General features: G+C 49.4%; 1 protein-coding gene across 2 annotated transcripts in view; it reads right to left on the reverse strand.

Moving 5' to 3' along the window:
* Positions 1-9,928, reverse strand: part of DHRS12 (dehydrogenase/reductase 12) — a 34,349-nt gene extending 24,421 nt beyond the window's left edge. The window contains exons 1-3 of one of the 2 annotated variants that reach the window (XM_031655858.1): positions 9,788-9,928; positions 5,229-5,380; positions 3,549-3,631 (exon numbers count right to left, since the gene is read on the reverse strand). In XM_031655858.1, the coding sequence (XP_031511718.1) occupies positions 3,549-3,631; positions 5,229-5,380; positions 9,788-9,843 (291 nt within the window). In that variant the 5' untranslated portion in view covers positions 9,844-9,928. The remainder of the gene's footprint in view (positions 1-3,548; positions 3,632-5,228; positions 5,381-9,787) is intronic. The other variant, XR_004178711.1, reaches the window with a different exon arrangement.
* Positions 9,929-18,043: the final 8,115 nt, after the last annotated feature.

Genomic DNA, 18,043 nt, shown 5'->3' on the forward strand with positions numbered 1-18,043 from the left:
CAGATGAGCCACCATCTATAGCGGCTGTGTGGCCCAGGACTCATGAGGTGACATCATGGGGACTGATCCCCCAATCAGAGCAGTTCCCGCAATGAGCACGGTAAACAGTGCATGGAGGTGCTTTGTTAAGTAGAAATCATTCTGGAGAAATGAGGCGGTATTTCGTAAAACCACGGAGGTCTTGGGAAGCTAAACCAACCATTCTCAAGAAGCTAGAAATCACATTGGCCTGGAAGAGCTGGAGTTTTTTATCGTGGCGTGTGACGTTGGTGGAGTTAATCCCCCACAAGACATAAGTGCTTTCACAGAACCTTCCAGCCACATCAGGAAGCCTGCAGGACTGAAACACGTTGCGCAGGCACCTGTACCTCTGTGATCGTTCCCTGTAAAACCCATAACTCCAGTGTAATCATGAGAAAGACATCAGACAAATCCCAACTGCGAGAGCCTATCTCAAAAATCCCAAGTGAGAGCCTATCTCAAAAAACAATAAATAAAATAGAAGGGTTTTTGTTTGTTTGTTTGTTTTGAATGTTGCCCCTGGGGATAACTGCTAGACAAAAGTCTGGAGCCAGGCAGTAAGGCCCGGCTGAACTGCAACTAGAAGCCTGGGGAGAAAGGTCCAGCCTGTTTCTCCCTTAGGCCCTTTGGGAGCATCATGTCCAGTGGACTGGTGAGCCGGAAGTCTGCTCTACAGTAACCAGTACTCCTTTCCCCAAGGTTAGGCCACACATAACCTCTCTGAAAGATCACTTCGGCATGATATTCACCTCTCTATATGGCCAAACACCTGATATTACCAAGCCAGCGTGTACAAGCAGCTGAGATCTCTACATGACCCTGAGTCTTACCTGGTGCCTGTACTCCCTGGCTAAGCTGCCCTGCTGCACACCTCACCCCGACCCTCCTGCCCAAGGGACCTTCTTTCTTTGATGTTCACCCAACCATGCAGGCAGGACCAGCTGCTCCAGTGCCCTCACAGCTTTACCACACATCTCTTCTGCTTCTGGGGGCTTGCAGGCTTCCACCTCCCACTAAGCAGGGCCTAAGCACTGATTAAACAGAACAAACTTGAAGCAGAGAATGTAAGGTTAAGAGTGGTAATAATCCTAGTATAAACAAAAATGATAATAGCAACAACAATAACAGTAGCTACTTCTATTGATTGAGAGCTGTTTGTTCTTAGGATACCCTGAGCTTCCCATCTTGTAGCCCTTATCATGTTATTTCAGTAGCATCTAACAGACACCTCTTTCAACAGAGGGAATTGAATGCAGGGATTGATTTCCCAGGTGATTAAGGAAGGTGAGAACTCAACCACGATTGGTGAAGTAACGCAGAGATTAGTAACAACAGGAAACCACCACCAGCCCTAGGCTCAAGGAACAAAGGGAGAATGCAGTGTGGCCTGAGCCCAGGAACCAGAAGGAAGAACCAGAGAGGAGATTCAGCCATCACCAGGGAAGCCAGTATCTCTCAATTCCCCACTTCCTTCCACCTACCAACCTTCCTCTAATACCTGCCATTGGCCAAACCCAGCCAAAAGCTATCTGGTTGTAGGAACTGAAGAAACACATACCTTGGGGTTCATACTATTTGTCCCCCAACGCACCCCCACTGTGACACAGAGCACAGAGGCCAGGCCCAGGGCAGGCACACACACTTCAAAGAAACCGCTTGTTAATCACTTGTACCCTGCACAAGACTGTCAGGGGCTGGGTCTGTCCCAATCACTGTGTCTCCAGCACCCAGCATGCTGCTTGGCATATGGTTCACCCTTAAATACACGTTAAAAAACGAATAAAGTCAAGTTACCCCTATTTTTTAATGAGGAAGTGAAGGTTCAGGGAAGCTAAGAACATTGCCCAAGCTCACAGGCCAGAAAGTGCAAAACCAGGACTCGTATCAGTGCCCAACTCCGTCCTGCATACCATGCTTTTGTGTGTGGGTTGCCTACCAAAGGCAGACCAGAAGCAGCTGTGGAGTGGGGCCTCTTCATAAGCAGGGAGGCGCAGCTGATCCCTGGCAGAGCCTGGAGGAGACACTGAGTCAGGGAAACCAGACACTGGCATAAGCAGACAGGTACCCTCATCCTGGACGCTCTACCTGTGAGTGCTGGAGGCCACTTATAAACCCAAGAGAGCAGTGAATGTCCTGTGTGTGCGTTCAAATCCCACCAAGTGTGTCTGTATGGAGGTGAGGGGGGCAGCAGGCAAGGGCTCGCTTTCTCCCCAGCGCAGGAACATGCTTGCTCCCCTTGTCAGCTCTCTACCCCTCCTAAAGATGGTAGCATTGGATATAAGCCTGGCTGGATATTACAAACAGATCCATATTATCATCGTTTTCCATTTAAATATACTTTTTAAAGCCTGTGGCCCACACCACAGAGGGCTGGAATCCAGGCAAACCTCCTCCTGCCCGCGGCCTGAGATTAGTATTCTTGTTGCATCCTGCAGCAGCACCACTGAAAGTTATCAGCAGGCAGACAGCCAGCTTTCAATCTCGAGAACCGCAGCCCGCAGATCGCAGCAGCACTTGCAGACATTAGAGGAAGATTTAGAGACCCTCACACTCGCCGCCAGCACTAAGCCTCTGTAAGGCACCTGATGGCACGAGACTGGGGATTTCCACGAGAAAGGGAAAGGAACAGACACTTGGTGTGAAAATGTTATTTCAAAGTTGATGCAAAATATTCCATCCTAGACAGGGGCATGCTTCTCTTTGGCTAGGGTCCATGCCTGAGGGTGGGTACCGTCTGTCCCTCCCTGGCTCCCCTCCTACAGGCTCTCCAATTGTGGGGTCTCCTAGAGAAGAGGTGGGAATGGAATGAGGGCATTCTTCAGTGACAGTGAGCGACCAGCCATGGTGACTGAGGGTCCTTTCTGGGGTCAGGGTTTTCCATCCAGGGCCAGCCTCATGGCTGCACGATGCCCTGACACTGGAAAGGCCTCAAGCTTGGTTTGATGTTCTGCCTTTGTTGTGTAGAAATTCTAAATAACTTTTACACAAGGGTCGCGCATTTTCATTTTGCACCGAGCTCCACTAATTATGTAGCCAATTGTGGTTCCAGCTCTTTCAGAAGAGAAAGATCACAAAATGTGAGGCAGCTCTGAAAGCCCATGTCAGAAAGTAGCTCTCATCAAGACCCAAACACTGCTGGTGCTTCTCTTTATTAGAAGACATCGGGTCAATGCATGGCTCCATGGCACCCCGGTGACCCTTGCTGTGTGTCACTGATGTGGGCTCCCTCTGGGGTGAGGAGCCTGGAAGTATCACTGTCCACTGTAATGGGCCTCTGCCTGCTGGCCTCTGCTGGTTTCACAGGCAGCTCAGGACCATGCGGTCAAGCCTCAGTGCCCCACTTATCCTCTTGTCAAACCTAGCCACTCAAAAGCAGGGCCCAGCTCTCTGCTGGCTGAGGCTGCTTCCAACGCAGAAGCACAAACACAGGCCATCGTCAACCCAGGGAACGTGGGCAGGAGTCCAGCCTCCTCACAGCTGACCGTGGAGGCGAGGAAACCCAGCAGGAGGGGTGAGGAGCTGCTCACCTGGTTACCGCTCTCCCGGATGATCTCACCCCTGGCATCTTCTGCTCGGGCTTGATCTCGACAAACCAGGTGAACTGTGCCATCTGGTGGAATTCAATGAAACCATCTGTGAGTTACAGCGAGAGCTACAGAAACCAGGTCTTCCGAATGAAAAATGAAGACATATGGGCTCACAATTGACACTCCTCTGTTAAACCTAGATGGGTGGTTCCCAGAGTTAGAGCAGCGAGGGTGATCGTGAGGGAGGTACTGGAACCTTCCTGTCTGTCTGTGCTGACAGTGCCTCTGGGATAACATCCTGATTTTCTGAGGGCCTGAACACATCAAGGATAAGAAACATTGATCTGGGTCACATCTGCCTCCCTAGCATCTAGCATAGTAGCTGACCCAGAGGTGTTAACCCTGGCTGCACTTTACACTCACCTAGGGAGCTTTTAAAGATCTAGGCGATGGGCCCAGGCCTGGGTAAGTTTTACAAGCTCCCTTGGTGATGTAATGTTCAGTCAAAGTAGAGAACCACTTGCCTAGCATGTAGTAGGGACTCACGTATTGACTGAATGTTGAATCCATCAGCAGCCCTCATATTATCCCAGCCAATGCCACACCGTCATCAATCAAGATCAATTTAAAGCAGAATGCCTTCGCCGTGGCAGCTAAGAAGAAATCATTATGGAGTCTGCTTTCTTTACTAAAAATCACCCACTTGATTAAATGGGGTCTGTTTCATGGGAGGCTACAGGCTAACCACAACACCAGCCCCTCTTCTCTCTCCTCCTCTCCACACTTCAGAGTGCTTCCCAGCTGCTAAGATGCAATTAATCCTCTCCCTGACTTGGCAGATAATTAAATAAAGCTTCAAATGATATAACAGTCCCCTGAAAAATGCCTAACTTGGATTTAAAGAGAGGAAAAAAGAAAACATCTTCGGCATCTTAAAAAGCGATAAATTCACAACCTAGTTCCCCATCTTCTGCTGGAACATCCATTTTTCCAGAAGAGGCTCTGGACAGATGCAGCAAACTCTTCCAGCCACTGCAGAGCCATTTGGTGACCCAGGATCATGGAGCTCATGCAGGAGATTCTGGCATTTACCATGAGGAAGACTTCTGCTGACTGAAGACTCCACAGGGCACCTGAAGCGCCTCTTTATAGTCAAGGTTAGGGAAGGGAAGCGGGAGGCTGCCCTAGCCCTGGAGGCTGGACCCCAGCAAGGAGGAAGGTCAGTTCAATGCACTCTTCTCTCCAGGTATTTTGGGGGCATTGGTTCATAACTACCATCCATATCCAAATTGTGGTGGACTCCGAGGCTCCCCCTCCCCGTCTCTAACCCCAGAAGAGTCTCATTGAGAAGACATGAGTTAGAGACCAGGTGTCCACGTTTTTTTAAAATTAAATTCCACTGGGAATTCTGACGTCCAGGGTTTGCTTGAGCCCCTCACTGTTCTTAATCAGAAAACACTGGGACATGTGGGCAGGGCCCAAGCTCTCCTGTGAATTAATTAAGTGTTGAGGAAAGGGCTCCTGTTGCTTTAGCCACCTCTAGCTCAAAGCTCAGAAAGCTGGCAGCTGTGCCCAGAACCACGGGATCGTCGTCCAGGACTTCCTGACCTGCCTGTGACACAGGGTACCCTCCTCCGTGTGGACCGGCCACAGTCTGGCCGTGGGGCTCAGTGGACACACGTGTTAGCAGCTGCTTATCTCGCTTGGTGATTTCAAGGGCAGTTGCTTTGCCAATGCCGCTGTTTCCTCCAGTGACCAAAAAGACTATTCCAGGAACCTGGACCTCCAAGTCATAAGGGACAAAGTCTTTGGACGCAGATTCATAGCCACTCCTAGAAACAGCAGACCCACGGGAAGACCAGCTATAAGAAGAGGGGAACATAAACCCCTGAAGGAGAAAGCCTAATTCTAGAATGGCATTATTGCTGTCTCTGCCTCTCCCAACACATCACGAAACTCCTTTCTCCCTCGCCCTCCCTGCTCTCATGAACACCACCATCGCAGGGCCTGCATTTCCTGGACCATGATCTTCCCAAACTTTTGAAAATATTGGAGATTCCAACATTTTGGCATCCAAATTGTCTTCCTCTGACTGCCCCAATCCTGGGGAGTGTCAAAAAGAAAAAAATCCCTTCACAGATGAATTGCTCTTTTCCCTTTTGTGGCGGGCAGGTTTCGGGAAGTTTAGGAGACCATCTGCATTATGCTTATTGCATTGCAGGACAGATATCCTTGCCTACTTGGAGAAATGGGGGAGATTTGCAAGTAGGGAATAAAGGAGGAGGACGGTGGAGTTATTTAAGCTCCGCACCCATCAGAGGAAGCCAAGGCTCCTTCAGGGACACAGGGTGTGCACTGAACAGCTCTAGGGAGTGCCATTCGGATCAGAATGATGGGAGATTTGTATCTGCATTATGATAATGTTCTGGCAGGTGGCAGAAAAGCATATTGCAGAAGAGGTATTTTTTCTGATTTGCACAAAGGCATCATATTGGATAGATGCAACCGTGAGTTCCTTAACTGTTTCTTTCCCCCATTCCTTTTGCGATACCTCCCTACCTTTACTCTTCCAGTATTTCCTGGCTATGAAATTGGCTGAGGGCAGTGGTGGCAGAATGGTGGGTTTGGTAGGAGGAGGCCCAGAGGGCAGACTCTGCCCACGTACAGGCAGGCTGGGGTCTCAGAGCTTACTTATATCTCTCACGCATGGAGTCAAGAGATTTTTCCCCTGCAATGCAGAACAGGACTCTGATCGCAAGGCTCCACACATGCTGAGAGCCCTCCCACAGGACCTGTTTACAAACGGGTAGCTAACAGCTGGCCTCCTGCCCCATGCCCTGGTACAGCACAACTGCCAGTTACATGCTCTGGAACTCGGGGAAGTGGCCAAAGGATGTTTATGAGCTTGGGTTTGGTTTGAAAGTCATTGCCACAGGGCAGGCATTGCCACTTGTTTCAGTCAAGCCAGATGTTCTTAAGAGAACAAGAAAAATGTTCCTGTTTTCACCATCTGTAACTCACCAGAACACGCAGGGCAGCTTAGAGAACACCCTACCCACTGCTTCTGCTGCGAGTGGCAAACAAGACTTCTTCTTCCAAAGCCTTCCTGAAAGGTTGACTTGAAACTAAAAAATATCAGTAACAAGGGCTTGGACTGAACAACCTGAATTTAAGTCACAGCTCAGCCTCTTACTAGCTGTGCAAACTTCTGTTGACTTAATCTTTCTGAGCTCTTATCTCCTCATCTGCAGAAAGGGAATAATATGAGATACCTCTTGGGCAGCCTAAATGCGATGCTGTGTGTAAGGCACTTATGACAGCACTTGGAACATATTAGGAGCTCAATAATTAGCAGTTGACATTATTATTATTATTATATTATTATTATTATTATTTGAGACTAAGTCCCACACTGTCGCCCAGGATGGAGTGCAGTGGCGCAATCTCGTCTCACTGCAACCTCCGCCTCCCAGGTTCAAGTGATTCTCCTGCTTCAGCCTCCTGAGTAGCTGGGGTTATAAGCGCCTGTCACCACGCCCAGCTGATTTTTGTATTTTTTAGTAGAGATAGGGTTTCACCATGTTGGCCACGCTGATCTTGAACACCTGACCTCAGGTGATCCACCCGCCTCAGCTTCCCAAAGTGCTGGGATTACAAGTGTGAGCCACCACGCCCAGACGACATGGTTATTATCACTATTAATGACAGCACCTTCCCTGTTCAAACTTGAGCTCATTTGGCCCCCAAGTCTTCAAATCAGTAGGGACTTTGAGAGCATTTTAAACTACAAAGAGGAAACTGGAAGATTTTTTCCCCCCATACACAGACGTGAGCCCTGGAATCTCTGTGAAAGACTTTTCCGGTAGAGGCAAGGGCCTGAGTCATTGAATAGGGGCTTAGCTAAGAGGAGGCATTGTGGGGAATGAGTGAGAACTTCGCAAATACAATAGAGCCAGAAAAAAAGCAGTCCACAGGGAATAGGCCTGAAGAGCCCTTCTCCAGGGGCAGGAAGCTGACAGGCTTTTCTCTGTGATACCCAGCCAGAGGGGCCATTAGCCTCTGGGCTCCACGTTGATCCCAATGTTTGCTGAGCGTGGCTCCTCTGGGTTAAACCTCTTCCTCAAACTCCATGCTGGGAGTGCTGCCAGGCGGGCAGTTATCAGCCTGGCCTGCAGGACATGTCCCCGCCCTCTGTCCTCTGCCTTGGATCTTGTCTTAATACAAGAATTCCATCCTGGTCTGATCTGTTGTTAAAAAGACTTGTCTTTTATGTCCTCTGCCCCTTACTGGGGAAGCAGTTTATTTTCACAAACTCTAGATATCAGTCTCCCTTTTTCAAACACACACATACATGACTTTCCCAAAGTCACCAGAAGGTAGGTGATGAAGCCAAAGGCTGGGTGTTCCATTCTTCAACACCCAGCCTCGGTGCCAAAGGCCAGTCCCCAGACAAGCTGCATCAGCATCACCTGGAAACCTGTTAGAAATGCCCTGCCTACTGACTCAGAACTGCTTGCTTGGCAACCTGCGGTTTCATGTGCCTTGCCCATGATTGTGATTCAAGCTGAGAGGGCATTTGTACTTACTGTTTCCTGAACCTGAGGTGACAGGGATGGGGAGGGGGAAGCTGGCAGGTATCCGTGTCTCCCCACACCCTCAATTTACCCAAATATGGAATTTGCTTAGGACCCATCCACACTTGCCCAGGGTTTAGAAGTCTGTTTAAAACTGCCCCAGGGAATTATTAGGTTCAGCAAAGTTGAGGAAACAGTGATTAGATCCTCCTGCCTAGGAGCCCAATAAAGGGAGGCTTTATAAAAATCCTTGTGCCAAGAGAAACGCTGTAAACTCTAACTCCGCGCTCTCACACTGAAGTCAAAATAAGGTTGTTGTTTTTCTATCCCATTCACTAAATCCACAAGAGCAGGAAAACCCATCTAACTTTGCCAGCCGCCTTCCTCTCCCCTCCCTTCCCCCACCAATGTGTGGTGAATTGGGCCCCTTGGCCTCACTTCTACCTTCCCTCAAGGTGGGGTAACAGAGAGAAGGAGTCCTCAGAGAGATGTTTACAGCCTGCTTTCCTTGGGGCCCACCCCGGCTTGGAAACTGACGCAAGCTTTCATGCTGTGTAATGTGGAAAGATCCAGCAATTAATGGTCATTGCCAGAGGACACCCCTTTGAAAGAAAGAGGCTGCCACTGTACTCCCCTAAAAACAGTGGGACAGGGCGCACGGCTACACTCCCCACCATTCTCTGCAGCAGGGGCTCCCTGAGGCAGAGCTGAACTTTCCCCAAAACGATGTGGGGTGAAGAGAAGGGAGTTGCAACTCCTACCTCCCCTAGGAATGCTGGCCAGGTTGCCGTGGGAACTGATAACGCCTCAGTGACGGGAGAAGCCTCTCAGAGGTGAGAATCACCTGGGGGATTTGGATGAAACGCCAGTCCAGGCACCTGTGCACACCCACTGACTCAGAATCTGTAGGGACGGGGGCCTGAAAACTGGGTACTTTTAATTCTCGCCCAGTGATTCTGATGTGCAGACAGGGTTGAGAACCAACGGTTAGCCTAATCAATTCCAAGAGAAAACCTCCATCTGTCCTCCGTCACAGGAACCTGTCACCTCTTAAAACAACAATGAGGTGGAGAGCCAACTAGGGCACACTGAGCGTGATCACGGGGCGACAAAAGCACCACGCACTGTTCCCCAGAAGCACACACTGGGTGCACGGCCACACTGGCTGGAGACCCAGGCTGGAAAGTTCCAGCTGGAGCCAAAGGTCGCAGTCCAGGTGCCGCATCTTCTTAAAGGAAACACACCCAAAGGTACGAGGACAGAGCCTGGGCTAGCGACTTAGATCCAGCCCTATCTGACGCCGCCAGCAGCACCACGAAGACATTTCCAGGAGCACACCCCGCAGGGCGCCGAGGTGACGCCCAGGAGTCTCGTTGGCTCCAGGGCCGCCTGACGTCAGTGGGACGGCCCTGGGCCTGGGCGCGCCACAGTCCCGCCCCTCGGGCGCCAGTCTCGGTCGCGGGCGTTGAGGGGCTGGAGTCTGGCGACCGCCCCACGCCCAGCCGCGGACCAGTAGAGGGCAGGCGCCCCAGTCGTTCTGGACTCGCTTAGTCGGCCCAGCGAGACGGCGAAGGAGCCGCGGGCGCGTCCCCGCCAACCCCGCTAGCCCGCGCCGAGGCGGGCCACGTGACAGCCCGGGGCCCGCGCCCCGCCGCGCCGCCTTACTTGGTGTCCTCGCGCAGCCCCTTGGTGAACCACACGACGCTGCGGTACACGGACATGGCGGGCGCGCCGCACGCCGAGCCCCGCCGCGCTCCCGGCGCGGCCTCCTCCCCGGCCCCGCCCCGCGGGAGTGGCCCGCCCTTACATCATCCCGGTTATGTAAGAGCCGCGGCTTCCCGGACCTTGCTCCACAAGGAAGGCTTGGGGTCTCGGGGCCGGCCGGTCGACTCCGCCCCAGCCTCAGAGGGTGGAGTGAGGGCGGACCGGCCCTCGTGGGGGCCACAGTCGAGGTCCGCAGTCTCCTCGGGGTTGAAATCGGGCATCAGTGCCGTTTAGAGAACACCGTCCTGCTGGGCATGGCCTGGATGCGAAGATGGCCCTGCAACGCACCTCCGAGAATTTGGTTACCTAGAAAACCATGTGGAATAAAACGACGAGGCTTACGATATTTAAAAGACTTCTGCATCGAATTGGTGTTAAGGGTTATTGTAATAACTGGCATTCTCTAAGTTCCTACATGTGTTGGGGGATGCAGTGCCCTGCCACATATCCCGTCTCCAGCAAGCGCAGTCAGATTGGCGACATCGCAGGCAAGAGGCAGGGCTGGGGCTCCCACCCGAGAAGTAATTGTCTCCAAAGTCTGAACTTTTGCCACTGGTTCTGCGACTTCATGCAGTGCCAGGGAGAGCCCCTTGATTTCCCCCAAATCCTCATCAGCCTCCTTCCACCCAAGCCCAAATGAACAGTGTGAGTAAAAAAGTGTGGTTGCTGCGTGAACCCAGATCTCAGACTAGTAATCCAGCCCCCTTCCAGCCCCGCTATGTAGGACTCAGACACCCCTGTCCACATCTAATCTCCAGCCCTAACGCCACATTAGAAATGGGGGTCTTACTGCTGCTGTCACTGCTAGTCACCCTGTTAAATTCTATACCGGTTTACCCAAGTCGCCCAGAGACTGGGTCCCACTTACATAAGCTGAACAGAGACTAGCTGCTTTCATAGCTTCATTACCTAGGATATAGGATCACTGTCCAACCTCACCCCTCAGTGGGCAAGTTTTACTTCAGAATAACTTTTGAAATAAATTTCCCCAGAACAGCTCGCCCCTCTGAACAGGACTCTGAGGCTCCACTACGTTGCTGTTATTCCTGACAGAGTGATGAAATTTAAACAAGTGGCGTTTTGTAAAACCACCCAGCCTCGTGTGAGGAGCGGGGATGAGAAATAGTTTTGAACCACCACGTCTCTTGGAGGGTGTCAGCGGCCCCTTGAAGTAAAAGTGTGGCTGGAAACCCAGCTCTCTGCATTAGCCAGGTGAACCTGAGCATGCTGCATACGCCCTCAGTCTTGGTTTTTTCATGTGTAAAATGGGAATGAATATGTGCACCGCGTGGGGTGGTTGTGATGATTAAAGGCATTCATTATAAAGAGCTTAGTTTCATACGAAGTGATCAGAAGTGTTCATTTCCCTCAAGTTTTCTTCTCATTCCTTTCTCCCCTATGCTTACAGCCACACAGTGTACATTCAAGAAAGGTTCCAATGAGGGCATGAGGTGTCCAGTGTTAGCCTCCAGTCAAGCATCCATGAGGTAGTTCGTGTATACATTATACACATTTAAAGAGGAGGTCTTAGGAAAAGCCAACCCCAGTCTCAAAATGAGCTTCCGCTCTCACTTGGATGCCAAGTAACACACACAAAGAAACAAAGGGCAGTATGGAGTTCATAGAGGAATCTTCCGGTTTAACTGGAGTCAGCTGAGCTGGATTCTAATCCAATTTCTGCCAGTTATTCCCTGTGTGACCCGTGTGATAAAATGTATAGAAGGCTTAAAGTGTGCCAAGCATTGTGGATTATAGCACTTAATTCTCACACTGATCCATATGGTTACTCTTGCTATTATCCCCATTTTATAGATGAACAAACAGAGAGAGGTTACATGACTTGACTCAGGTCACAGTAAATACACGGTGGAGCCAGGCTTTGAGGCCAGGTAGTACGATTCGAGAGTCCACACCTTCCCTGCTGCACCATACTAAATGGGGGCAAGTCAGCCGCTGGGCCTCACTTTTTCTCATCTGAACAAAAAAAGGGCCAGACTAGGTGACATCCGGGGCTCCTTTTAGCTCCAACTTTCTATACATCTAATAAGAAAATTACGGATGTTAAGTAAGTTAGGCCCAGGGTCCTTTTAAGAGAAACGTCAAAGTGGGTAGGATTGTTTCATTTCCCATAGGTGGAAAGCCACTAAAATATTTCTTCTGTGTTCCTGGTTCCAATTTGCCACTCAAAAAGCCAAACAAAGAAATCATCCTCCAGAGTTCCCTTCCAATTGATTTAGATCCCTGAGGCTAATTTTGACCACATTGGAAGGAGAAGCAGAAGGTGTGGAAATCCATGGCTTTCTGCACAACAGATATACATGATGAGAAGTCTGTATCCTCTCTCTCTCTCTCTCTCTCTCACACACACACACACACACACCAGTGTTCATATCGCCTTCCACTGAAGCTCATACCAGTTCCTCTAGCCAAGTTGTCATGGCAACACCAGCTGCCAATGAGATCATGGAAGACAAGGTCATAATGGTAATGGTACCTTAATATTTTACCTGGCAAAGCCACTTAGTTAATAAGATGAATAACTATAAATTGTAAACTCATAGGAAGCCAGGCACCATTCATGTACATGTTTAGTGGGCAATTGGGGGTGGGGAATGGAAATGACAGCAAAGGGAAAGGAACAAAAAGGAAGAGAGGATGAGGCAGAGAGTGGGGAAGAAGGTCTCTGATGCTGATCCTTATTTTTCAGTGTGAACCATGCACAGGTGCTGACCCTGCCTGTACATGGATTAAGGAACTGAGCTCTTCCTAATGACAAGAAGTGGGGGGCGGGTCATGGCATCCCAGCCTCTATCACAAAAGCCTTATCAGAAACCCAAGGCGACTGCTTTCTGGCATTCACTTCTAGCAGAGGAGAGCAGCAGCCCAGGGAAGAGTTACGTGGTAGACACCAGTCTGCCCTCCTCCCCACTCCACAGCTGACACACTCACCGTGTAGAAAGGTCCTTCCGGCTGCCTCCCGGTGTCCCTTGGTGCCCATCATCCTTTACAGACTGGCTCGCCCCAGGGCTGTCTGTTGCCCATCTGAACCAACTTCCTACCGAACAAATCAATTTGATTTAGGGGTTTCCTTCCTTTCACAAGAAACTAATCACAGCGTGGGCCTCTGGCCAGAACTTTGGCAGTGGGGAGCCAAGGCGGGAGACAGACCCAGCTTACATTGAATGCCTTCTGTGCCATTGAGTTTTGTACCATGTGCGTGAATCACTTACTTAGATTGAAAACACGCAGAGAAGACCCTTCTTTCCCCAGCCCTGTGTACCCTCCAAGGACTGCAGACATTGGCAGTGAGATGGGTCCAAAGTGGGGCAGTAGTGAAGCCAGGGTGGTTAGCCTTCATATAGCCAAGTTGATGGGGAAAGTGATTTTCCACAAACGGGACTCGTGTTCGTCTTAAACTCTCATGCAGCCTGCTTCCAGGGCTTCCGTTTTACGATAAGCAGGTTCTGTTTTGAGTGCAAAAGCCGTGGGCTTTCTCTAGTGGTGCCTGGGGCAGGAGTAGCGCAAGAGCATGCAGGCTGCTTGGTGAGGTGGTTGTAGCTCGCCTTACCCACGCTCTCTGTACTACCTCACACCCACTGCTGGCCTCAGGAGAAGGGCCACCTATACAGGCGGGAGAGGGATGCAGACACAAGGTGAGAACTGGGATAGAGTGTCAGAAGGCCCACGTTCAGCTCTGAGGCATCTTCAGAAAAGACACTTTACCTCCGTGAGCCTCAGTTTCCCCTCTACAGAGGAGCATAACTATATAGTCCTCATAGCATTGTAACGAGGGTGAAATAAAGAATATTTTCTTTTAACAAATACTTATGCTTCACCTACTATGTGCCAAGCATTGTTTTAATCTCCTTACAAATGAAAACAAGACACAGAGAGTTTCAGTGGCACATCCAAGATCACATGCATCTGGAAAGGGGCACAGCCAGGATCCCAGCCTGACAGTCTGGGTTCAGACGCCACACGCTTAACCCCTTCTCTGGAAGGGTGAGGGATGTGTCCCATGGTGGCGTCTCCTTGTTTCTTCTTTTAGTAACTTTTGTGGGACTAGAAATTTCCACTACTGTCCCCTCCCCTTTTTTGGTTGGTTGATTTGTTCTTGGGTGTGACGGGGTAGCTTATAATTCCCACAGTTTTTCTACCAGCATTGCTCCCACTCCCAAACCCGCTAAGCCTGTGGCACTCAGAGCTGGGTGCTGAGCACTGCAGTCACTAAGAGTGAGACTGGGTTTGCAGCATGGCCCTGCGTATGCATAGAATGACCAAATGACCCCACACTGGCCAGCTATTTAATATAGAGCAACTGTGGAGGCTTGGGAGGACTGAGGAATACTTATTTTTATTTTTGACTATGGTAAAATACACACAACATAAAATTTACCATTTTAACCATTTTTAAGGGTATAGTTCAATAGTACATTTACATTGCCACGCAACAATCCATCTTCAGAACTTTTTCATCTTACCAAACTCAAACTCTGTACCCATTAAACAAGAACTCCTCGTTGACCCCTTCCCCAGCCCCTGGCAACCACCATTCTACTTTCTGTCCCTATGAATTTGACTACTCTAGGGACCTTATCTAAGTAGAATCACACTTTGCCTTTTTGTGGCTGGCTCATTTCAGTTAGCGTCATGTCCTCCAGGTTCATCCATGTTGTAGCAAGTTTCAGAATTTCTCTCTTTTTCAGGGCTGTATAGTGTTCCATTGCGTGTATACACCACATTTTGTTTATCCATTCATCCATAGATGGACACTTGGATTGCTTCAATTTCTTAGCTATTGTGAATAATATTACTATGAAAATCAGTGTGCAAATACCTCTTTAAGACTCTGATTTCAGTTCTTTTGTGTGTATACCCAGAAGTGGAATTCCTGGGTTATATGGCAATTCTATTTTTAATTCTAGGGGGACCTGTCATACTGTTTTCCATTAGCTGCTGTTTCATGTTATGTTCCCTCCAGTATTGCACAAAGGCTCCGACTCACCATATTCTCACCAACTTGTTATCTTCGGAGTTCGTTCCTTTTTTTATTTAATGGCATCCATCCTGATGGGTATGAGATGGTACCTCATTGTGGTACATTATTAATTTTTGTTATGTAACTTAAAATACATGTTATAATTTCTGCAATATTCAGGTGTTGCTTCCGTCTTGTATCTGTTGCTGAATATATCTCAGCTGTAGGTATTCACACAATCACATGATATTGGAAGGATAATTTGGTCCTTAAGTAGGCGGCTTTGATTTTTTTTTTTTTTTTTTTTGGAGACGGAGTCTTGCTCTGTCGCACAGGCTGGAGTGCAGTGGTGCGATCTGGGTTCACTGCAAGCTCTGCCTTCCAGGTTCACGCCATTCTCCTGCCTCAGTCTCCCAAGTAGCTGGGACTACAGGCACCCACCACCACGCCCAGCTAATTTTTTGTGTTTTTAGTAGAGACAGGGTTTCACTGTGTTAGCCAGGATCATCTCCATCTCCTGACCTCATGATCCACCTGCCTTGGCCTCTCAAAGTGCTGGGATTTTTTAATGGTTTCGTTGGTGATGATGGGATTTTGTTGACTCTCACATTCCTGAGGAGCACAGAGAAGAGCATTTACCCTAATCAACCTCTCTCCTCTCAGGAGCTCAATGCGTCATCGCGTCCAGGTGAGTCTCCCTCAGGTGCGTCATGTGCCTAATCCAAAGGCCCTGCAATGAACTTCCCCAGGAGCCCGGTTCAGCCAGGGCCCTACTTAGGTACATGATGGGAGGAATAATGGCAAACGGTTTCTCAAACTGACCTCTCAGCTGTTCATTTGTCAAAACACAATTTCACATTACTGCTCTTCCCATTTTGGTTCACAGAAGTGACAGACCAGGCCAGTTACAGAGGATGTGCCTCTTAAAATGAGTCCTATGAATATGTATTAGTCATGTTTGAGGCTCTGCACTGATAATGGAAAGAAATCCATGATCCAGGAAGTAGCAAAATGCAGGTTGCCGAATAATATGAATAGTTTGACATAATTTTTTTTCTTTTCCTTTTTTTTTTTTTTTTTTTGAGATGGAGTCTCGCTCTGTCGCCCAGGCTGGAGTGCAGTGGCATGATCTCGGCTGACTGCAACCTCTACCTCCTGGGTTCACGCGATTCTCCTGCCTCAGCCTCCCGAGTAGCTGGGACTACAGGTGCCTGCTACCACGCTCGGCTAACTTTTGTATTTTTAGTAGACACAGGGTTTCACCATGTTGGCCAGGATGGTCTCAATCTCTTGACCTCGTGACCCGCCCGCCTTGGCCTCCCTAAATACTGGGGTTACAGGGGTGAGCCACCATGCCCAGCCTAGTCTGACATAATGTATGTAAAAAGTACATATATTTATGCTTAACGATACATAGACATTCCATAAGGATACTACAGAATTAACACTGGGTACCTTTTTGGGGACCGGGAGTTGGGTGTGGGGGCTTCAAATATTTTAACTTTTTATTTCATACTCTTTGACATGATTTGATTTTCCAGCCATAGCATGTATCACTTTTATAATAAAAATAAAGCTTTAAAATTGTCATTTTAGGAAAATAAAAAGGGTTGTAAAAGGGGACATACTAGTAATTTATGTCACGCCTCCAGCTGCGGAGAAATAACCCTGGCTTAGGCCAGCTTCCCTGAAGCAGAAGAGATGAAGCTCTGGAATAAGGGATGTGTTGAGGGTGTGGTCTCGGGAGAAACGAACTAGGGTGAGGGAGGAAGCACTGGGAAAAGGGAAGCGCTGGGAAAGGATGTGGCTTTCCATGAAGCCCTGCTTTCACCTGATCCCACGGGCAGCTCTGGAGCATAAACGCCTCAAGTTTGACCTGCCCTGAAACAAGCTGGGCTTTTCCTCCCTCTTCCCCAACTCAGTCCTTAGCTATGGTTGTCGGTGGGGTGAACTGCGAGGGGGCGGAGGGACTCTCAGCAGCTGGCTCCAGTCAACCAAGGCGGCCCCCACAAAAGGGTGCAGGTGTGCACCATTAGCACCAGCACCTGCTGCTGGGGGTGGGCGGGGACGCTGGGCTGACAGAAGGGATCCCAAGGGAATCTGGGTTTCAACCCCTTTCCCCAGTGACTTGGGAATCGAACCCAAACTGGTTTCCTTACAAACAAATGTATAAACTGTAAATTGATGTAGGAAATGTTTTTCTTCTGTTTTCTTTTTGATGGGCATGGAAAGGTACAGGCTATAGGACATTGTATTAAATAGCAGCTGAAATACTCAAAAAAAGATACAAAGAGTGAAAAACATCAGTTTGCATGAGTCCGATCAGACGGCAAGAGTTTTGCAACGGTGGGAAAAGTCCCTGGAAGGCTGGAGAAGAGGACGTGCCGGCCCGCTCTCGGTAAGCAGGCGGCGAGGCTTCTGATCTGCTCCTGATGGTGGTCAAGAAGACTTTTTCATTTTTTTACTTCATGGACAATGTATATCTCATCACTGATTACATCTCCCTTCCTGCATTGAGAATTTGAGAAAATTCAAAGACAGATTTGAACCCAGGACTAGATAACCCAGGGAATAAGGCACAAGAAAGGCAGAGGTGGCTCTAGGAGGCTGTATTCCAAGGCCTACAATTCTATGGGCGGCCTTGACATCTCTGAGCATCACAGAGGCCCAAGGGCTTAACTGTAAGTTCCCCTGCCCTCACCAGGCATGCCCCTTACCCAGCAGGCAAGGTCTCCCACCTGACCAGTCCCCTGTCAGTCACCGCCCCTCACCCAGGCACCAGCCTAAGGGGTTTCACCTCACTGCCCATCTGTGAAATTACTCAAGCAAGACAGGAAACTCCTCCCATGGGAACACAGGGTTACCTGGTCCTCCTGTTACTACAAGGCATGACCGTCATGGCCCCTGCAGGTCCACTCTGTTCCCAAGTGCAAGCCCCATGTGGCCCTACATAACATGCTGTGTCCTCCTCGCCCAGGCAGTGAGTCTAGTGACTAATAAGCTGCTGTCCATCTCATCTGTCCAGTGGGGGAAGGGGTGCATTTGGGCTTCTCCCACTATTTGGGACAGAGCCCCTCCCCCACCAATAGGGTAAGTAGGAAGTGATCAGAACAGAGGGATGTTTTGAGTCACAAGGCTTTTTGGGAACATGCTGTGTGTGCAAACTCTTAATGCCAGCA

This window comes from Papio anubis, chromosome 15 (genome assembly GCF_008728515.1).
Source record: "Papio anubis isolate 15944 chromosome 15, Panubis1.0, whole genome shotgun sequence".
NCBI lineage: Eukaryota > Metazoa > Chordata > Mammalia > Primates > Cercopithecidae > Papio > Papio anubis.